General features: G+C 35.7%; 3 protein-coding genes across 3 annotated transcripts; all 3 read right to left on the minus strand.

The window, feature by feature from the left end:
• Positions 1-734: 734 nt before the first annotated feature.
• On the minus strand, positions 735-1,890 carry LOC134232775 (NPC intracellular cholesterol transporter 2-like). The gene is made up of 4 exons (XM_062714752.1): positions 1,767-1,890; positions 1,423-1,530; positions 1,176-1,333; positions 735-970 (listed from the first exon to the last, which is right to left on the minus strand). The coding sequence occupies exons 1-4, from the start codon at positions 1,846-1,848 to the stop codon at positions 884-886; spliced, it is 435 nt and encodes a 144-aa protein (XP_062570736.1). The 5' UTR covers positions 1,849-1,890; the 3' UTR covers positions 735-883.
• A 5,132-nt stretch (positions 1,891-7,022) lies between these two features.
• On the minus strand, positions 7,023-8,848 carry LOC134232776 (NPC intracellular cholesterol transporter 2-like). The gene is made up of 4 exons (XM_062714753.1): positions 8,734-8,848; positions 8,330-8,437; positions 7,842-8,005; positions 7,023-7,158 (listed from the first exon to the last, which is right to left on the minus strand). The coding sequence occupies exons 1-4, from the start codon at positions 8,804-8,806 to the stop codon at positions 7,072-7,074; spliced, it is 432 nt and encodes a 143-aa protein (XP_062570737.1). The 5' UTR covers positions 8,807-8,848; the 3' UTR covers positions 7,023-7,071.
• Positions 8,849-12,039: 3,191 nt separating this feature from the next.
• On the minus strand, positions 12,040-17,450 carry LOC134232777 (protein PFC0760c-like). Its single transcript, XM_062714754.1, has 2 exons — positions 12,374-17,450; positions 12,040-12,107 (listed from the first exon to the last, which is right to left on the minus strand). The coding sequence occupies exons 1-2, from the start codon at positions 17,448-17,450 to the stop codon at positions 12,040-12,042; spliced, it is 5,145 nt and encodes a 1,714-aa protein (XP_062570738.1).
• Between the last annotated feature and the right edge of the window lie 5,354 nt (positions 17,451-22,804).

Genomic DNA, 22,804 nt, shown 5'->3' on the forward strand with positions numbered 1-22,804 from the left:
AGATGGTCAACATCCTATCCTATTACCGTATTACGATATCTTAAATATCTTAGGTGGAACTTCTGAATCATTTCGTTGATTTAATCAGAGACATAAATAATTTATTCTGTGGTTTAATTTGTCCCATTTTGGTATATGACTGAACACTTTAGCTGTAAATTGCAACAATAATCTTTGTTCCCATCGAAATAAACAAGGGTAAGCTAGGTTAGAATTTCCTAAACTTCGTATCCTCTTTTTCATTTTTTAAAGGTCTTTGACTATGACGAAGGACCATTTTAAAAATCAGTTGCTAGCAAATCTCTTTGCTCAAAATTAACAGCATTTCACATCACTTCATACACCTGTCGGTATTTTCTTGATTCCTCCGAGAGTACACAATGGCCTTGGTAAAATTTCATTGCCTGAGTACCGCGCTCCTAATAATGGAGTGAAGGGGGATAAATTAAGCTTGTATGTGCGTGTTTATGTGTGGATGGGCTAGATTGTCCTTCTGTGCGTAACGGAAATGACGTAATTTTCATCATGCTGCTTTGATTTTAGATATGCCTGTTCCGTTTTGCGGTGTTCTTGTTTTGCATTGTTTTGCATTGTAATGATTTATCCCTGACAAATCAGGAACACACTACTCAATAAATGTAAATCAATTCCTCACCAAACCCAGGACTCAGAATCATGACTTTCTTACAGTGTTATATATATTTACAAGAGAATACTTTTCAGTTGCTTTTTTTTATTTTTAAGCACAAAAAACGTATAATGATGGGATGAAAATAAATTATTTATGATATATTTACAATGCGGGAATAGAAAGTGTCCGTTATCTCGAACTTTGACCCTCTGAATGGTCGAATTGCTGGTGTTTACTGGATGATCCAGAATTCTAATCCACAATCTGGATTGGCCACACAAAACACACAAGATCTTTGCCATTGTCATCTTGGATTTCCAGTTTGGCGACCAGCGAGACCTGAGCAAAAACAATTCAGTGAAAAAATAAAGTAAAAGAATCTTTGCTAGATTTATCTGCCAAAAATGTAGCCTCTTTTTTTTATTTATTCATCTGACAATCTACACGAGGAGGTAAAGAATTGCAATACAAAAATGCCCTTTTAGAATAATTTATAGTAAGTTTTCCTCATTTCTGAAAAAAGGTTTGCGAAAGGGCAACTTACCTTAGGATACGATGGAAGAACCATTAGGGAGTTTGAATAGACGATTTTATTGTTTGAAATTATTGGACCGGAAGTGATTCCATTTGGAAGAGGAAATGGCACAGGAATCCCACCGATAATTCCATGGAGTACAGATGAGTATTTTGTAGAATTTACCTCTGAATTAATAAATAAAAATTATTGAGATTGAACGGTCTGCAATAATTCCAGGAATTGTGACCCAAAGAAAAGTGAAATTGCCACTTACTAGGCGTGAATTCTACTTTCATTGTAGCATTATCTCCCTTCTTCAGTTGACATGGTTCTGACGGACACGGGGTCATGTCTACTTGGTTTACTGTTCCAGTAACAGAGCCTACAATATTGAACACAAAATTCTGATTAAGTATGTTTTCAATTTAGCAGAAATAATAAGTTACTCTTAGAGCACGTTACCGCGTACAGTGTAATAACTTTTTTGAAAATCAGTTTAATATCTTACATATAGTTAGTTATTGAACAATAAGAGTAAAAAAGTGTACTTTTGCTGACACAAAACTTTATATTTTATGTTCAAAGTGTTGTTCAAATTCACTACTTAAGTCAACTCACCACAATCTTTGAAAGTGATGACGTCAGCTGTAGCAAAAGCCACCGCAACAACTAAAATCACTAATCTGGAAACTTGGTCCATTCTTATAGGGATTTACAACTATATTGATTTTTAACCGTCACAGTATTTTATAGCAGTGAATGATCATACTGATATTTATTGAAAACTTACTTTATATATAAGTGTATTGTATTAGATTTTGACCTCACAAGTGATCGTTCGATTTCTCCCGATTCAGGCGATATGGCGAGAGAAGAGGTCAAAGTAACACGCGACACTCTGCAAGTTATTGGTCAGTTTGACACATCAAAGTACTGCATAACAAGGACTAAATAAAATCAAAGTGACTCGTAAATGTAAACAGTGCATCTGCTTTGAAGTTTCTTTATCTATCCTAAATGTAGATGTCATCTTAAAATATCGCTGATACAATGTAGAAAACTATAATTTCAATTAATTTTTGAGGTTTTATTATTTTCATACAAACATTCAGTTCAGTAAAAAATATATAAATGTTAAATATTTTTATACACAATAAGATTTGATCGTATATATTACATGTATATATCGATCACGGGGAATTTGGCCACCTTACTTATCCGTAAACTGCTAGCAAAAGAATGCCATTCTTATACTTGAACATAATCGTATTTTCTTAAACTATATGCTTCAGTTAAGTTTAAATGAATATAGAAATATATACACTTTCATACAAACATAATAAAACGTTCTTGTTTATAACAAAAGTGTATTCAGTTTTATTTAATATAAAATCTTTGCACATTTATTAAAATCGCAAGTAATTGATATTTCTAAAGATCTTCAATTATAGAATTGCAATTGCTTGAATTTTTACACATTTTAAAGGAACTTTTTTCCCCTCCAATTTATTAGGTCACCTGTGTCACTTAGTTGACCTATTGATATCTGTTTTTGTCCGTCATCGTTCATTTTGATTTGTGCCTTAACATATGAACTTTTTCAGCTTCTTCTCTTGAACTACTTAACCGATCTCAACCAAAAACCTGTGAATTCATGGCCCCTTTGGTGCCCGAGGGAAATGACTAAAACTACATGTATCCATATAAATGCGACCTCTAAAAATCTTTTTACTCCTGGACACCAAGCAATTATACTGTTATATATCACTGCTGGTAAAGTGCGAATCGAGAAAATCTTGGTTTCGGACACCAGCTACTATTGGTTTACATCAATGAGGCAGTTTATGTCAACTAAACGATCAGAAATGATAGAACATTTGATTAAGACGTAATTATTAATGTTCAGTATGGTTTTATGCATTAGAATTCCTTGTTGGTTGAATACATATAAGGAGCAATCCCTTAACTGCTTTAGATTACACCCGTTCCATGTATTTTTCTGGATCTATTCATATTTGCTTTTTACGTGTTAAACAAGACTTACAATACATTATTTGTGTTAAAGTTGATATGAGTATATACTGCATGAATCATTTATGATTCCCCATGTCTTAAATGCTTTACAAGATTAAAAATTTTGATGCAATACAAAGTTTTCTGATAACAGCGCGAGTATGGCTGCTGTATGTGCGACTCTTGGCACCTGTAATTGCTACGTCTGGCTTCTGTTCTGTTTCATGAGGTGCGACGTTTTACTGCTGTATCATAAATGTATTGTTTTCCGTGAAATACATTTAGATTTTAATATTAACACATCATCAGAGAGTGCAACGTCTTTGAATAAACCCCAAAAACATATTTCTCCAAGTCGAGGATTGGTTGCTTCTATCGAATATTAAAAATGTATTGCATATACACATGTAACCCCCCCCCCCCCCCATATAATTTGTTCCATAATGTGAAAAAAAAAATAAAGGATTTAAAAATGCAAAATTCACTCTGGTTAGTTTATATTACATATCATTCTTAAAAATCGTGGACTTGATTCACTAAAATGTGTCACTAGAGTAAATGTTCATTAAGGTTCTATCCCAAAGTTCATTTTAAATAATTCCATATTCATGTTGTAAGTCATCTTTAATTGACTATCTAGAACTTTAAGAATTACAAACTTTCTATGCTCGCAGAAGAAACGAAAAAGACCTTGGACCCATCCCCCCAACCCACCCCGAAGGAAAAAAGATTGACCTCTCTTTAATGAGATTTACATGTATTTGAAGGGAATAGACGTTGATGCATGTGAGTGTGTTTAAATTTTTTATCCCCTCCCTGAATAGTTTTTCAACCTTTGACTTAGAAAGATGACATGGACAGGTACTAAGAATTTCCTATAATTAACTTGTAACTCCTATAATTAACTTTTAATATCTCAACAAAATATTCTCATATTTGAATAACATGAAGACACCTGTCTACTTTTTTAAACATGCAGACCCGTCACATTTTTTATCAATGTACAACGTATATATAGGAAGGATGAGAGTCGCAAGCGATTGACAAGCCAACAAAGAAAATGTTAAATCTCGGAAGATCAAAGCTGCAGAACTGTAGTGTTAACTTATGGTTTCATGTTTTCATCTTTGACTATAAAGACAAATATAAAACCATAACGCTACCGTTCTGCAGCTAGGAAGAACAGTCCTATTTCTTCGCTTTCTTTGCTAGCAAAGGGTTTCTGATACGTTACTTTCCTCATAAACTGCAAATAGTAGCGTATTAGAAACCCTTGGTCAGCGAAGATGACAACGGCTTGATTTGCCAACCTTACGGCGAGCTGCGGGACTATAGCTCTCCGAAGACGGGAGAGCTGCAGTGTGACCAACTCGAAAAAATAGTATTTTTATTGTGCATAAAGTGCGCTGCTTCTCGGTTTCAAACTGTCATAATCTCAAAATATTTCTAAATGGGTGTATCAAATGAATTCTTTTGCAATTTTCACTTACTATTTCAACAACAAATAACTGTTATAAATATCCCTCCATGAAATGAGACCATCCAATTTCGCATTTTACTGTCATTTTTAAGATGACAAGATACAAATCCTTTCGATTGAAACACGCTTCGCGAAGAAGTCTAGAGGTCATGATATTTTTTTTTTAGTTTTTGTGCAAATGTGTGAATTTGAAGGAATTAATTCAGTACCAATCGCAGTTTTTGTGCGCATTTTTTAACAGATTTTTGTTTGGGTGGCACTGTAGAGCTTCAGTCGTCTATCTTATTTTTTTCTTATACCAGTAAGTTACAGAAATGCAGGTACCTTACGGTTACAAAAAAGATTTTTTTTGGGGGGGGGGGCATGTATACATAAAAAATATAAACATGAATCAAAACTAAAGCAAAAGACTATTTTCAGGAAATAAAGTTCACCACAACTGGCCTACTACGTGCCTGAGATGTAATAGGATAAAAGTAGACTACACGCAACACAATTCTAAGGATGCTAACCTCGTGCTTTGAATAATTATAAATTGCAAGGATAAATATTACCATTATGCATTCGTTTATTGCTTTAAAAAGTTTGATCGCTTGATCACGACATTCTTATATGTATACCTGGTGCAGTTTTAAATTATGTGCTGTAATCGTCTTGCTCATCTATACCATATCACTCTATTTAAAAAGTTTTAAACAAAAGAATATAACCAAAAACACAATATCCGTAAGAAGAATTGATGGAACATTTTGTATTGCTTCAAGAAAAGATCAAGAATGATTATAAACTACAAAAACTAGCATTCTTTTCATGCAAGTTTGAATAATTTCATATTATTCAAGTTAAGTAACATAAGCCAATAGTCTCAGAGACGTAAACCAGTCGTCGCATTTACACAAATCAAAAGTCGCCAGTGTCAAAATTTTACAGAAACCAGTTGTAGCACCTACATAATGAATTTGCTTGTTATTAGCGAATTCCATGGAAATAATTCATTAAAAGCACATTTTTAGTGTTCAGGGCATTAAATAACGTTGAATTAAAGTTAAATTTATCCACTTAGCTGTCCAATTAGTTCTGTAGATTCGAATGCGAGTACGTGAAAAACACTATGTAAACAGCCATTTACATGTAATTTTTCGATATTGAACCCTCTTCGGGTATAAAAGCAATCCAACTGCTTAACTATTTAATAAATTTGCTTTCTATAAAGTGATTTTTATTGTGTTATATAAAAAAATATGCATTTAACTAGATAATTCACAGGTGCCAATAGTAGCTGGTGTCCGAAACCAAGATTTTCTCGATTCGCACTTTACCAGCAGTGTATATGTAAAATGATTGTAATAAGTATTTTATAAAAGCCCTCTAAGTTGTAAAATTTATGGTCCCTGGGTCATGGGTTCTGAATTCTTAATTTGGGATTCTATTGACAATACATATATGTATAGTAAAAATTCATAAATTCAGCACATGGTTATGATGTGCAAGGTTGCCTCTTAAAAATTGTGAAATGTATGGCCTTGTCCCTGGAATCAGGGATTCTGCTGTTATGGAGGCTCTAAAATGCGTTTTCCTATGGTCATGGATGAACAAATGAAGTATTTATAACGATACGCAACGGCGCTTCTTCCAAAAACTGTGTGAATGTCATGGTCTCCGAATCGGAGGGGGGGGGGGGGTCTTGATGGGACTCTTATTGCTCATAATGAAAAAATACATATTAAATTCTTAAAATAATCTTCCTCTCTGACCTTAATTCATATTCTACATACAAACGTATTGCATGGCTATGATAACTTGCAAGGGGGTCTTTCCAAAATTGCGAAATTCATAGCCATTGAGTCTGAGTTTCAGGTGTTAGGGTAGGGCTCTATTCATTACATTGTATAAATGTATCAATTCTTTGAGAATCACTTTCCCTGCTCCTGATTATAAAGCAAACAAACTAAGTGTGCACGATTATGACGAACAAGAGTGCTTTTTCCAAAACTTGCATTTCATGACCCTGGAGATCTAATGTTAGTACAGGCTCTGTAGAGTACATACTAGTTAAATATTCATTAATCGTAAAGAATATCAAGGTTTCAGATGTTCCAAACTGAGGAGAAAAAGAAGGGATTGTTTCAAAAACAACGAAAAAGGCATCTTTTCCACCTAAGGTAATGGAAACAAGTTGAATAATTATGTATAATGCAAATAAATGTCTGCTTTCTTCCTCCTCTGGTTTCCTTTTGGCGTAATGAACTACATATAGTAGTAACAAAAGGGGGAATAACCCTGTTTTTCTTCCTTGCTAAAGATTACCAGTTTGTATCCATATAAATCAATAACACAATTCTTCTTAGAAAAAAAACATAATAATTTTATTATTAAATTATAAATCACAATACTCAAAAACGCATTTTTATCTGTATTCTTTATATTGGTTTATCCGACTATCATCGCAGGAACGACAAAGCACACAAAATCCTTTCCTGAAGCGTCTTGAATTTCCCATTTTACAAGGAGTGATATCTGTTTATTAAAAAAAGTATCTCATTAAAAAGAAGTATATTTGAACAGTCATTGATTTTTATTTTCCTTATTAAAATAAAATTTCGTTTATTCGTCCTCGAGGCATAGGGGTTATCTAGTAAGAGCGTTTTTCTAGCGTCGCACAGTAAGAAGTTGATCCTTACGTCGCGGGACGTGGAGACCGGTCCTTCGGATGAGACCGTATAACCAAGGCCCCGTGTCATAGTAGGTGCGCGCTGGCACGAGAAAAAAGCTTCCTCACAGCTCAATGGAAAGGAGTGTCGAGTATACAGTAGTAATAAATTTGTAGCACTCCATCACCAAAAGATGGCTTCTTGATATGAGTGAAAAATTCTCCAAAGGGACGTTTAACAAACAAACAAACAAATGCTAAATTAAGTGTTATGTTTATTCCTTCGTTAAAAATTCTCAATTTGGTTCTATTTTCTCTATTCTATTCTAAATATCGATAGAGGGTGCTTACTCCTCCATGACACCTGATCCATACTCTGATTTTTATTTAGAGGTCCGTGTTTGCTCTGTTCTCAAACTGAACGGACGTTTGGGGTTGATGACTGTTCGTTATCTTCATACTTCCTTACTATTTTTAGAATCATGTAATATCTGGTATGTGATTGGCGGCTTTTTATAAAAAAAAAATTGTATTAAAAAGTATTGATTACCTTAGGATAAGCTGGTTCAACAAAGATGGAGTTTGTGTAGGTAACTTTTTGGTTTGGTTGGACGGGAACAGGGGGGTTGACTGCCCCGTTAGAGGTTGGGAATGGGACAGGTACCCCTCCAATTATTCCATGGACAACTGTCTTGAAAGTGGCCGAATTGGCACCTGAAGAAGAAAGTAAAAGTAATTTCAAAAATTAAATTTATGCCCAGTTCTCCTAACGCACGCATCAAATATAACTTTGAATTGACAATGAAATAAACTTTATTCAAAACTTTATATCCACATAATAATATTCAAGGAGATAAAAAATGGAAGATATAAAATCTTCCGTTTTTAGTTTAATTGGTTTTTATTTTCTAGATTTTATATCAAAAGTGTATGCATAAACATTCCAAGGTCGTAACCAAGTTTCTGGAAAGGGTGGGTAGGGAGTTGTAATTGTTCCTCAGAGCACCCTGCCTCTATCCGACGGCCTTGGGTACTTACTCGGCGTAAAGTCGAGGGATATTGTGACGTTGGAGTTTTTCTTCAGTTGACAAGGTTCTGACGGACATGGCTTAACGTCAACGCTTTCTATCTTCCCCGAGACGGAACCTGTAAGCAGTTGTTAGAAACATGATTTATTTAAACTTTATTTTGTTCATATAAAGCAAATATATTTTTTGATTCTAGCAATCATAAAAAATCACAACTTCCCCACTCCTGGAAATCGAAATTCGGGTGCCTCACTTGGAAATAAATGATATATCCCTTTAATATAAATATATTTTTTCAATTTTAATTAATCAATTATTTGAGGAACAAAATTCAAACATTGAAAGCAAATTGCATTGCAAAGCCCAAAATTGAAAGAAACGATTTCAGTTTAGAATAAAAGAAATTGCACCTACCACAGTCCTTGAATTTCACATTATCAGCGAGGGAAAATGATAGAATACCAAGAATAATGCACGTCTTTATCATTGTGTTTTACTAGATTATAAACAAATATAGGTTTCTTAAAACTTGTGTAGAAACGTGGTTTGCATGTATTCACATTTGAAGGTTACATTGTGAATGTTCTATCTTCCATCAAAAGGCCAGAGAAGGGGAGTTCAGGTTAATGAATTGAAATGTTTCTTAGATTTCTTCATTTTTCTTTCATTGAAAGTTGTAAAATTCCAGATTTTAATTTCATAAAAGTGTATAATCTGAGAAAAGGCCTTGAACTTCGTTATTATAAAATTCAAAGTTTTCGTCAACTACCTGTACAACCTACACACTGTATATTAGTATAGCCCAAACTTGACCCTTTGGATCTATTGTGGTTCGATTTCGCTCGAAGTTCAATTGTCGCACGACGAATTGGAGTAAAGTAACTAGAACGTGAATTATCAAGTTAACTTATCCATGATAACACGTACCATGATTATATATAAATATTTGATATATATCTGTGACCCATATTAAGGTGACATAGAGAAGGGGACACATATAATGACACCAATCGCAAATTCTCGGGCCTTTCTGACTAGCGTTGTTTTTCCGACCTATGACGGAAAGACCCGAGATTATGCGACTGATAATGACACAGCCAGAAAGAGCATCTTGACGTGCCCACTGTTGGCAAAATAAATAGATAAAAATATATGATTGTTATACATGGGCAATCATATTGTTGGTTATCATACAAAAATATTTACATAATATGAATAACATATCCGGGAAAGTAAAAAATTGCCACATTCAGCGTTTTACCTCGATTAAATAGGATTCCAGTAGCCTTTCTTGTCTGGGTTACTCGGTTAGCGATGTTCGAGTAAATATATGAAAATTATTATGTTTTAAAAAAGAGTCCAAAAACTTAATTTAATTGATCAAATTTTATCGATGGTAACTTTCTAATTGCAAAGATCTCTCTGAATCTTTGAGAATCAGTTATTCATAGTAAAAAGTAAAAGGATAAGCACAAGTCTGATGGTCCCCCCATGGAGTCTCGCTAACTGATTAAAAAAGTTGAAAGGATCCGAATTTATAGGACAGCTATTGACATGTAAGTTACAGGCACGTAGCATCGATTTTGAAAGGGGGGGGGGGGGGCAGCCACAGGAAATTTTTTTTTACTTACCTAAAAAAGTTGACAAGCAAAAAAAAAAATAAATAAATAAATAAATAAAAAAAAAAAAAAAAAAAAAAAAGGAAAATTGCCCAAAGTTGAAAATCCTATTTCAATATCCAATTTTTCAGCTTACAACACTATATTTCCCTCATATTACTTTACTTTACTATAACCTGCCCCCCCCCCCCCCCCCCCGTTGCTACGTCCCTGAGTTAAGTCACTAAATATGACTCATGATTTAGAAAGAAACTCAAGAATTACAGTGAAATAATTTATTGGACAAGTGTACCTCATTTATTGCACACAATTATCAAGTAACGTTCTAAACACCAGTAGTCCAGTACATATTCTCGAGGAAAAAGGGTCACGAAAATCGCAAATATTTCTCATGTGTGATTAAATGTTAATTTACAGCAATGTACATCTCTTATCAATATTACTTAATTAAATATGCACTATAAACCCTTTGTTTTATTATTATTCAAAGAAAAATATACATTCCATAGGAATCCATTGAAAAATATTCATATTATGTCACATCTATATATAAATGAATAAAGAAATTGAAAAACTGTGATTAGATTCAGAATAAGTCAAAATGAGATGAGATGATCCGTTTACAAATACTTTTTACAATATATAAAACTACATTAAAAGATACGCCAAGAACACTATCTGAAGGGAAAATACAGTATACATGTATTGAGAAAATAATGTAAGCTTAAGGTACTCCGGATCCGATCCTCATGTTCTGTAAACCCACAAAAATGTATCTTAATTCTTTAAATAATTCTGGTAATAAAATTAGAAAGTTAATATGCAAAACCTTAACTGAATACCTTTGATCATCTAAATGATTTTTCCTTCTTCTTACAACTATATTTCATCTGAAATTCCGTCTCAACTTTTAAAAACGTTTCTTCATTCAACCTATTGATAAGCTATGTAGTTCAACTCTGCTGTCAGAGAAACAACTATTTATCATCATCGATTTATCAAATTAAAAGTTTATGTTGAATCCACAGATTTCTTTCTTCAAAATTGTACAATTACCATACTTATAAATTATTTACATAACAAGAGGCCCATCGGCCTTATAGGTCACCTGAGTAACATGTAACAACTTTCCTGCAAATGAATTTGGTTCGTGTTTTAAACCAAAAGCAATAAAATTCACAATTTTTAAAGAGGCAACATTGTTTATCATGATTATACCCTAAGCATGCTTACTTTGGTTACTTAATACTTATTGGTTACTTAATACTCTGAGGTAGATCAGGGACCATAAAATATACAATTTTTGTTTCTTTTCACCCACAGATGCTTTGAGACAAAATTAGTTGAGCAATTGCAGAGAAGTAGCTGAAAATGTTCAAATATTAACGCTCCACGGACCTTGCACGACAACGAACGAAAATACATACAATATGTCACCTAAGTTTACTCAGGTGACCTAAAATGTACAAATTCTCTCTATCACTTGAACTATTATCTAAGGGGTAAAGGTCAGTAGAAAGAAGACATTCACTTATGATATTTTTTTTAAAAATTGGTACACTATTCATGGCTTTTAAATCTCTGTAGAAATCGTTGCCAGGGTTGTTGGACAAGAGGAGTATAGGCCAAATAAATGAAAGGATTTGCAGCATGGTGTAATATGGAAGCAATTCCAATTGTCATGCCCAAAATCTTAGAAATCAAGACACTCCTTGTGAGAGCCATTACCAAAGGATTAACAATCTTCAAAAGGTTATAAATCAGAAAGATTGCAAGAATATACACCACAACAGTATTCATTGTTTTTACTTCTTTTTTGAGAGCTCTAGATTGTCTCACTTTGACAACTTTGATAATGTGCATTACAATAATGAAGAGAGAGGGTAGAACAGTTACGAAAACTTGACCTGGGAGTTGTCCTAATACGCCATCAGAATCAAAGGACATGTACATCATGCTATATGCAATAACCAGACCATAGCCAAAACTTACAAGCATTGCGATTGGACAAAATATTATGATTTTTTGATTGGTCAGATATGACATGCTTTTAATGGGATAGACTAATAGAAGAAACTTAACGATGGCAATGAGAAGAACGTTAAGAATAGCATTCATCTCTATAGATATCATTAACGCAATGATCATAACAAAACTTGGTTTTATGCACTGTAAATACACAAATATTTCAAATTCATAAAAGAGTATAGCGCAAAGTTGAATGAGTGCAAACACATCTGCTATTGCAAGGCTGAGAATGGCCAGGAAATATGGTTTTCTAAGATTTATATAAACAATAATAATAAGTATGGTGGCCACGTTCCCAACCATTCCAACAGAAGTGATTACGATAGCACTTACCTCGATATAAAAAGGCATTTTCCTACCAAGTGTAAAAATGATATTTAAATGATTTACAATAGAACAATTGAGACCTCTAGAATGCCTAGATTTCTGATTGTCGGCTACATTGTCACTGATGTCTTGATTTTCCTCTACAGTAGTGTTGGTGTCTTGATTTTCCTCTACAGTAGTGTTGATGACTTGATTGTCCTGTACAGTAGTGTTGATGACTTGATTGTCCTCTACAGTAGTGTTGATGACTTGATTGTCCTGTACAGTAGTGTTGATGTATTGATTGACCACTACAGTAGTGTTGATGATTTGATTTTCCTCTACAGTAGTGTTGATGACTTGATTGTCCTCTGCAGTAGTGTTGATGAATTGATTTTCCTCTACAGTAGTGTTGATGACTTGATTTTCCTCTATAGTAGTGTTGATGAATTGATTTTCCTCAACAGTAGTGTTGGTGTCCGGATTTTCCTCTACAGTAGTGTTGATGACTTGATTGTCCTCTACAGTAGTGTTGATGACTTGATTTTCCTCTATAGTAGTGTTGATGAATTGATTTTCCTCTATAGTAGTGTTGATGACTTGATTTTCCTCTACAGTAGCATTAATGAATTGACTTTCCTCTACAGTAGTGTTGTCTTGATTTTCCTCTACAGTAGTGTTGTCTTGATTTTCCTCTACAGTAGTGTTGATGACTTGATTGCCCTGTACAGTAGTGTTGTCTTGATTTTCCTCTACAGTAGTGTTGTCTTGATTTTCCTCTACAATAGTGTTGATGTCTTGATTGACCACTACAGTAGTGTTGATGATTTGATTTACCTCTACAGTAGTGTTGATGACTTGATTTTCCTCTACAGTAGTGTTGATGACTTGATTGTCCTCTGCAGTAGTGTTGATGGCTTGATTGTCCTCTACAGTAGTGTTCATGAATTGGTTTTCCTCTACAGAAGTGTTGTTGAATTGATTTTCCTCTACAGTAGTGTTGATGACTTGATTGTCCTGTACAGTAGTGTTGATGACTTGATTGTCCTCTACAGTAGTGTTGATGATTTGATTGTCCTCTACAGTAGTGTTGATGTCTTGATTGACCACTACAGTAGTGTTGATGATTTGATTTTCCTCTACAGTAGTGTTGATGACTTGATTGTCCTCTGCAGTAGTGTTGATGAATTGATTTTCCTCTACAGTAGTGTTGATGAATTGATTTTCCTCTATAGTAGTGTTGATGACTTGATTTTCCTCTACAGTAGCATTAATGAATTGACTTTCCTCTACAGTAGTGTTGTCTTGATTTTCCTCTACAGTAGTGTTGTCTTGCTTTTCCTCTACAGTAGTGTTGATGACTTGATTGCCCTGTACAATAGTGTTGATGTCTTGATTTTCCTCTACAGTAGTGTTGTCTTGATTTTCCTCTACAATAGTGTTGATGTCTTGATTGACCACTACAGTAGTGTTGATGATTTGATTTTCCTCTACAGCAGTGTTGATGACTTGATTTTCCTCTACAGTAGTGTTGATGACTTGATTGTCCTCTACAATAGTGTTGATGGCTTGATTGTCCTCTACAGTAGTGTTCATGAATTGGTTTTCCTCTACAGAAGTGTTGTTGAATTGATTTTCCTCTACAGTAGTGTTGATGACTTGATTGTCCTCTACAGTAGCGTTGATGACTTGATTGTCCTCTACAGTAGTGTTGATGACTTGATTGTCCTCTACAGTAGTGTTGATGAATTGATTTTCCTCAACAGTAGTGTTGGTGTCCGGATTTTCCTCTACAGTAATGTTGATGATTTGATTTACCTCTACAATGGCATTGAAGAATTGATTTTCCTCTACAGTAGTGTTGATGACTTGATTGTCCTCTACAGTAGCGTTGATGACTTGATTGTCCTCTACAGTAGTGTTGATGACTTGATTGTCCTCTACAGTAGTGTTCATGAATTGATTTTCCTCAACAGTAGTGTTGGTGTCCGGATTTTCCTCTACAGTAGTGTTGATGATTTGATTTTCCTTTACAGTAGTGTTGATGACTTGATTTTCCTCTACAGTAGTGTTGATGACTTGATTGTCCTGTACAGTAGTGTTGATGTCTTGATTGACCACTACAGTAGTGTTGATGATTTGATTTTCCTCTACAGTAGTGTTGATGACTTGATTGTCCTCTGCAGTAGTGTTGATGAATTGATTTTCCTCTACAGTAGTGTTGATGAATTGATTTTCCTCTATAGTAGTGTTGATGACTTGATTTTCCTCTACAGTAGCATTAATGAATTGACTTTCCTCTACAGTAGTGTTGTCTTGATTTTCCTCTACAGTAGTGTTGTCTTGCTTTTCCTCTACAGTAGTGTTGATGACTTGATTGCCCTGTACAGTAGTGTTGATGTCTTGATTTTCCTCTACAGTAGTGTTGTCTTGATTTTCCTCTACAATAGTGTTGATGTCTTGATTGACCACTACAGTAGTGTTGATGATTTGATTTTCCTCTACAGCAGTGTTGATGACTTGATTTTCCTCTACAGTAGTGTTGATGACTTGATTGTCCTCTACAGTAGTGTTGATGGCTTGATTGTCCTCTACAGTAGTGTTCATGAATTGGTTTTCCTCTACAGAAGTGTTGTTGAATTGATTTTCCTCTACAGTAGTGTTGATGACTTGATTGTCCTCTACAGTAGCGTTGATGACTTGATTGTCCTCTACAGTAGTGTTGATGACTTGATTGTCCTCTACAGTAGTGTTGATGAATTGATTTTCCTCAACAGTAGTGTTGGTGTCCGGATTTTCCTCTACAGTAGTGTTGATGATTTGATTTTCCTCTACAGTAGTGTTGATGACTTGATTTTCCTCTACAGTAGTGTTGATGACTTGATTGTCCTCTACAGTAGCGTTGATGTCTTGATTGACCTCTACAGTAGCGTTGATGAATTGATTTTCCTCAACAGTTGTGTTGATGAATTGATTTTCCTCTACAGTATGGTTGATGACTTGATTGTCCTCTACAGTAGTGTTGATGAATTGATTTTCCTCTACAGTAGTGTTGGTGTCCAGATTTTCCTCTACAGTAGTGTTGATGACTTGATTGTCCTCTACAATAGTGTTGATGGCTTGATTGTCCTCTACAGTAGTGTTCATGAATTGGTTTTCCTCTACAGAAGTGTTGTTGAATTGATTTTCCTCTACAGTAGTGTTGATGACTTGATTGTCCTCTACAGTAGCGTTGATGACTTGATTGTCCTCTACAGTAGTGTTGATGACTTGATTGTCCTCTACAGTAGTGTTGATGAATTGATTTTCCTCAACAGTAGTGTTGGTGTCCGGATTTTCCTCTACAGTAATGTTGATGATTTGATTTACCTCTACAATGGCATTGAAGAATTGATTTTCCTCTACAGTAGTGTTGATGACTTGATTGTCCTCTACAGTAGCGTTGATGACTTGATTGTCCTCTACGGTAGTGTTGATGACTTGATTGTCCTCTACAGTAGTGTTCATGAATTGATTTTCCTCAACAGTAGTGTTGGTGTCCGGATTTTCCTCTACAGTAGTGTTGATGATTTGATTTTCCTTTACAGTAGTGTTGATGACTTGATTTTCCTCTACAGTAGTGTTGATGACTTGATTGTCCTGTACAGTAGTGTTGATGTCTTGATTGACCACTACAGTAGTGTTGATGATTTGATTTTCCTCTACAGTAGTGTTGATGACTTGATTGTCCTCTGCAGTAGTGTTGATGAATTGATTTTCCTCTACAGTAGTGTTGATGAATTGATTTTCCTCTATAGTAGTGTTGATGACTTGATTTTCCTCTACAGTAGCATTAATGAATTGACTTTCCTCTACAGTAGTGTTGTCTTGATTTTCCTCTACAGTAGTGTTGTCTTGCTTTTCCTCTACAGTAGTGTTGATGACTTGATTGCCCTGTACAGTAGTGTTGATGTCTTGATTTTCCTCTACAGTAGTGTTGTCTTGATTTTCCTCTACAATAGTGTTGATGTCTTGATTGACCACTACAGTAGTGTTGATGATTTGATTTTCCTCTACAGCAGTGTTGATGACTTGATTTTCCTCTACAGTAGTGTTGATGACTTGATTGTCCTCTACAGTAGTGTTGATGGCTTGATTGTCCTCTACAGTAGTGTTCATGAATTGGTTTTCCTCTACAGAAGTGTTGTTGAATTGATTTTCCTCTACAGTAGTGTTGATGACTTGATTGTCCTCTACAGTAGCGTTGATGACTTGGTTGTCCTCTACAGTAGTGTTGATGACTTGATTGTCCTCTACAGTAGTGTTGATGAATTGATTTTCCTCAACAGTAGTGTTGGTGTCCGGATTTTCCTCTACAGTAGTGTTGATGATTTGATTTTCCTCTACAGTAGTGTTGATGACTTGATTTTCCTCTACAGTAGTGTTGATGACTTGATTGTCCTCTACAGTAGCGTTGATGTCTTGATTGACCTCTACAGTAGCGTTGATGAATTGATTTTCCTCAACAGTTGTGTTGATGAATTGATTTTCCTCTACAGTATGGTTGATGACTTGATTGTCCTCTACAGTAGTGTTGATGAATTGATTTTCCTCTACAGTAGTGTTGGTGTCCGGATTTTCCTCTACAGTAGTGTTGATGACTTGATTGTCCTCTACAGTAGTGTTGATGACTTGATTTTCCTCTACAGAAGTGTTGATGAATTGATTTTCCTCTACAGAAGTGTTGATGAATCGATTTTCATCTATAGTAGTGTTGATGAATCGATTTTCCTCTTCAGTAGTGTTGATGCCTTGATTTTCCTCTACAGTAGTATTGATGACTTTATTTTTCTCTACAGTATTGTTGGTGACTTGATTTTCCTCTACAGTAGTGTTGATGAATTGATATTCATCTACAACATTGTTGATCTCTTGATTTTCCTGTACAGTAGTGTTGATGACTTGATTTTCCCCTACAGTAATGTTGGTATCTCGATGTTCCTCTAAACTGCTTCTCATGGACTGAGATTCCTCTAAAGTACTTGTGGTTTCGACATTTTCCTTTAAAATTTCATCAGTGTAATGATTTTCCTCTACAAGGTCATTGCTTTGATGATTTTCGGTGTTATTGGTGTCGTCATTTTTCTCTACTGGGATATTTGGAATTCCCCAAATGGCACTAGAAGCAGAAGGTAGCATGTCGTTTCTTCTGGATACGGTTGTCTTGTTTAAGTTCTTAGCGTATACAGTAGCAAACAACGTGATACAGGGTATCCAGAAAAGCCAAAGAAGGGAATCGTTAAAGTGGATTCTTTTAATGGTCGTTGGCAACATTCTTAAAATCAAGCAAGTAATATTTTACATAATTTAATTTCATTGCTGTTGTTTCGAAACAAATTTGTAAATACAGTGAAACCTGTCTAATCCGACATGCATTAGGAGATAAGTTTTGTACGGAATAGACAGAATCTCGGATTGCACGGTGTATAAAAATGACACAGTAAAATGGGAATGAAAATTACAGGTGGAATACACAGTGAAACAGATTACAAAGGTGTCGGATTAGACAGTTTTTAACAGTTACTAAATGATATGCATGTAAATCATTGCTTAATTTTTTTTCAATCTTCTTAATTTCCTGCACATCATACATACTTCTGATATATTCAAAACAGTTATATAATGACCAATTTGAAAATTTTAAAGAAAGAAAAAAAACGAGGACATTTTCAACACTCGAATACAAAGCGACTTAAATGTATAGGTATTGCCTAACTCTACTAAAATCCTGTGAAAAATCTACTGTCTGATATAAACGCAATTGATAGTTTGAAAAAAAATTTAGAGAGAATTTTTTAAAAGCATGAAATTCATACCTGTGTATTGCAAACGGAGTCCACAATTAAGTTTTAAGAAGTAGTTTTTCGGCTCTTATTTAAAGTCTTCATGATCCAACATGGGGGAGGTTCTTTTGAGGCGTATTTTGTCTCAAAGTTTTCAATGTTTTTTTTTTAAAATAAAATTACATTTCAGTATTGTAGACAGAGAAATAATGAAGATCAAATTTCTTTTCAAACAAATGATTTTTAATTTCCGCTCTAGTGTCATATTATAATGTTAAATATGCCTTTATTAAAAAATATGCACTTTATCCCATGCAGTATTGTAAAAACATGTCAATTACAGAATTGGTAATTAAATCTTCAAAGCTAAAAAAGGAAAACGCAAGTATGGTAAGGCCACATCTGACTAAGATGCTATAATGTGTGAAAGTTTAATTGGTTAATATGGCCTCCTTATTCACACATGATAAACAATGACAAAAATAGTTTTAAAAAATCAAAATAAATTAAACCAAACACAAGTGCATACTTTGCGTGCGCAAGGAGGGTTCACATATCACAGATTTTTACATTGACATTGATAATATCATTCAAACACTAAGGAACCCCCCCCCCCCAAAAAAAAATAAACAAACAGAAACCGAAAATATAAAATATTTGGAAGAAAAATATTCATATTTTAGCTCCTGTAATCGAAGGTTTGGGGGTATATAGTTTTTGACCCGACCGTCTTTCTTTCTTTCTGTCCGCAGAACTTTTACCTTGTCCGAAATTTTTTAGTGGTTGGGACTATGAATTTCATATTCCACAAGTGTATTCTTGACGACCTTTCTAAGAATACCACAAATTTGACCTCTTGACATTGACCTTAGAGTTTAACCTTTACCTTAACCTTTAATTCTCTCTGTACCAGTAGGCACACAATGCCTGCACATCTTTCTTCCATTGGAGAAGTCTAAGGCTGTATGGCGTGTCGTGTTCCAAGAGTTCCAGCCTACATTATTTCGCTCTACCTCCACTATCCTTCCTCGTGTTGTCTTGAGCGGGTTCGCTTCCTTCTCCCCTTAGGTGTCAACCCGTGGGTCAAAACACATCTGTTGGATCATTTCTCAACTCCTCCTCCTCAAGTTGCCAATGATGCTTTCTACTTCTGCCATCTCCCGAACTGTCTTGTTAGAGACATGCTGTTGCCATCTGATCATAAGAATCCTTCTGAGGCACTTGGTCTGAAAGATTTCATCTTTCTTTTCCTCTGTCCTGGTAAGCTTTCAAGTCTCACATCCGTATAACAATAGGGAGACGACCAAGCTCTTGAAGAATGAAACTTATCTTTCTACTAAAGTCTGTTGTGTTCCAGATGTTGGCTATCCTCCTGAAGGATGCACCAGCAGTACCTCCCCCATTCTTGGTAACATTAGCCCCGATGTAAGAAGAGGTGTCCACCTCGCTGACTTCACTGTCTCCGACTTTCAGGCTGGCTTCACTTTTGCTGTTTATCTTCATCACTTTGCACTTTTTGGTCCCAACTTTTGCTGAGTTTTCTTCTAGTTTTGTTGTCTTGGACTAAAAATGGATCATTGCTGATGACAGTAGGGCAATGTCTTCCGCGAAGTCAATGTCTTCAAGCATAGTGGTGAAGTCCCATGGTTTATTGTCTTGTTGTCATCAGTAACATACTAGTAGCACTAAAATCGTCATAAAGGGCTTGACCATCCTATTCAGTTTTTTTGTTATTACATACATGCATGTATTTCTCTATGATGACCTAAAGACTGTCTCATTGCACCGAGTCGAAAGTCCACAAAATAGATGTACGCGGTAGCATTTCACTCGTTGACTTGCTCCAAGATGTTCCTGGGGATAAATATCTGATTCACAGTCCCTCTCCCTTTCTGGAACCCTGCCTGCTTTTTCCTAAGAGTTTGGTCAACTCCAGCCTGTATTCTGTTAATGAGGATTCTGCTTAGTGCTTTGCTGGCTAGGGGCAGCAATGTCACCCCCTCCAGTTGTAGTCCTGTAAGCTGTCTCTCTTGGGATTTTTGCAGATTAGTCCTTTGGTTCAATCTTTGGGCATCTTCTCCTTCTATATTTGGTCAAAGGTAAACTTCAGGTCCTGACTAGTATGATTCAGGTCTGCCTTTAGCATTTCTGCTGTTATTTGATCTGTACAAGGGACCTTCCCATTCCGAAGCGTCTTTAGTGCAGCCCTTGTTTCCTGTGTGATAGGTGGCTCAACTGAGATGTCTAGCTCTTCTACCTCATCCTGTGTATCTTGTAATGGTGACTTTCAAAGTGTCCCTGTTGAGCACTTCCTCAAAATGATCCTTCCATCTTGCAATCTTGCTTCTTCTTTTCAGCAGCTCTCCATCTTTGATCTTCACCGCTGTGTTGTCTCTACATGTATTACTTCTGTATATATTGTCAGCTGTTTTACTATGTTGTACGATTCCTTCTGTCTACCGTTTTCGAATGCTTTCTGTATTCACTAAGCTTTCTCTGCCATCCATCTTCACTTGTCCTCTCTCGGACTTTTCTTGACCGCTTTGTCTTTCTATCTGTATTTTTCCTTCAATCTAGTCTTGACGTCGACTCTTTCTGATCTTGTGTTTTCTGTTCTTGTTTTTGTCTTTTCTTTCATCTATTAACGTCCAGGTATTTTTACTGATCCAAGGCTTGTTTTACCTTTCCTGAAGCCAAGTACCTCGTCTGCTAAATTCACATATGCAATTTTCTGCTACACCAACAGGTAGTGGATCCTTTCCATGTATTCTTCTAATTTCTTCCTCAAGCTGTTATTGAACTTTGTTTTTACTTTTTTAGGCGCTCTACATCAAGTCTTAGTTTCAAGTTGCTCTCATCCTTATGTGTGCCGAGGCGTAGCCTGATTCGGGTTTTCACCAGGTAGTAGTCGCTGTTGGCATCCGCTTCCCTCTGGACCTCCTATAACTTGTATAGAACTGATTTCCATTTATTGAGAAGGGTCCTCGCGTGGCGCAGTGGTAAGAGCGTCTGCTCTAGAGTCGTTGAGTAAAGACTTGTAATCCTTACGTCGCGGGTTCGAATCCCACTGTGGGACGTGGAGACCGGTCCTTCGGATGAGACCGTATAAACCGAGGTCCCGAGTCGCAGTAGATGCTGGCACAAAAAAGATCCCTCCCTGTTCAATAACCCTGAGTGCCGATTATAGGACAAAATTTGCATCTCTCCGCCGGCAAGTGGTGGCGTCTCCATATGAGTGGGAAAATTCTCGAGAGGGACGTTAAACAACAATCAATCAAATCAATCTATTGAGGTGATCAATCTGGTTTTTCGTACCAGACATCATGTTGCTTTGTGTATGTCTTTAAGGGGGAAAAATATTCTTGTGATTCTTAACCCGATGGTCTGACAAAATTCACACAGCCTTTCTGCGTTCTCGTTTTGTATTCCCAGTCCATGTATACCCATTGTTTCTTTCAAATCCGTTATTATTACTTCCTACTTTGGCATTGATGTTTCCCAAGATAATGATGATGTCGTTCGTGTTGCATCCATCCAAGGTCTCCTGTAGCTCCAGATACAGTTGGTTCTTCTCCTCCTTTTCCTCTTTCTTTTTCATATTATTTTCTTAACATAATTTATCTTTGGAACACCGGCACTCTACGGTATCTTGAATAGAATCTTGCTGTTATTATTCTCTTGTTGAAGGGTGCTCATTCCATGGGTGATTTCATTGCCAGCTGGTTGGTCATTATGGCTACTCCTCCCTTATCCAGTTCTTCATCTTGCTTAACCCGGTCTTCTTTGCTCTTTTATGTCCATTAATTGTTTCTGTAACTGTAATTTTTTTTCGGGAAGAGGTAGTCGGACTCCTGCCCAACCCCATTCTTGAAGGGCCAGTGGTTTTCTGTCAGTGTGTCTTTCCCTTATGCTGCATTCATTGGTCTACAGCACCTTCTTCAGTCTATCCGGTACACCTTTTACTAAGTGAGGGATCCACTATCAGCCACCCGGGAGACTCGTCTAGTGCAGCCCCAGCCGAAGGTGAAGTTTGACCCTCTTTTACAAAAAAAAAAAAAATCCAAACTGTAACCTTGATCGTAACTTTTGAACAGTAGGTTCTAGGGTTTTCATACTTAACTTGTTTATTCATTGTGGCATGACCTTTCAGTGGATATATTTTTTTACCTTTTTGACCTTGACCTTAGAGTTTGACCAACTTTAATTTTTTTTAAATGAAAAAAAAACAACTTTTAAACTTGGGCATAACTTTTGAGCAGTTAGTACTATGGCTTTAATATTTCATTGATTTATTATGACAAAACCTACCTTTGAATACCAACAATTTTGACCTTTCGACCTTGAACTTAGAGTTTGACTTGCATTTGAAACACGTAATTCCTTTCTATAAGCTGTCATACGGGGGCATCAGTGTTTCACAAACACATCTTGTTTTATATGTGAGAATTACTGTCGTCTTATTTTGTCTATTTGTTGCTTGGAGAAATCAATTCAAGACCTCACTAGACTAGACTCGGGGGAAGGGCGCATACTCCATCCCAAGCACCCCCTCTTTCAAAAACTTGGTGACTGCACTGTATTAAATATGTTAAATAGTTATTTATAAATATTGGTAATTTAACATAATAAATTTTAAAAATACGATGCGTTTACAGAAGTTTAACAAATATGAGAAATCATAAAAAAATGATCGGGATCGGAATACAAAAA

The sequence above is a fragment of the Saccostrea cucullata genome, unplaced genomic scaffold, assembly GCF_032062105.1.
Source record: "Saccostrea cucullata isolate Sc308-1 unplaced genomic scaffold, CSIRO_AGI_Scuc_v1 ctg4149, whole genome shotgun sequence".
Classification (NCBI taxonomy): Eukaryota; Metazoa; Mollusca; class Bivalvia; order Ostreida; family Ostreidae; genus Saccostrea; species Saccostrea cuccullata.

Excerpts from the sequence above, each read along its gene's own strand:
- LOC134232775 (XM_062714752.1), bottom strand. The coding sequence starts at position 1,848 with ATGGACCAAGTTTCCAGATTAGTGATTTTAGTTGTTGCGGTGGCTTTT. Across the intron at positions 1,531-1,766 it reads CATCACTTTCAAAGATTGTG|GCTCTGTTACTGGAACAGTA; the intron begins GTGAGTTGACTT and ends TCAATATTGTAG. Across the intron at positions 1,334-1,422 it reads GAAAGTAGAATTCACGCCTA|AGGTAAATTCTACAAAATAC; the intron begins GTAAGTGGCAAT and ends TTATTAATTCAG.
- LOC134232777 (XM_062714754.1), bottom strand. The coding sequence starts at position 17,450 with ATGCTACCTTCTGCTTCTAGTGCCATTTGGGGAATTCCAAATATCCCA. Across the intron at positions 12,108-12,373 it reads GAAATCTAGGCATTCTAGAG|TGCATAAAACCAAGTTTTGT; the intron begins GTCTCAATTGTT and ends GTGTATTTACAG.
- LOC134232776 (XM_062714753.1), bottom strand. The coding sequence starts at position 8,806 with ATGATAAAGACGTGCATTATTCTTGGTATTCTATCATTTTCCCTCGCT. Across the intron at positions 8,006-8,329 it reads ATCCCTCGACTTTACGCCGA|GTGCCAATTCGGCCACTTTC; the intron begins GTAAGTACCCAA and ends TTTCTTCTTCAG. Across the intron at positions 7,159-7,841 it reads TTGAACCAGCTTATCCTAAG|ATATCACTCCTTGTAAAATG; the intron begins GTAATCAATACT and ends TTTAATAAACAG.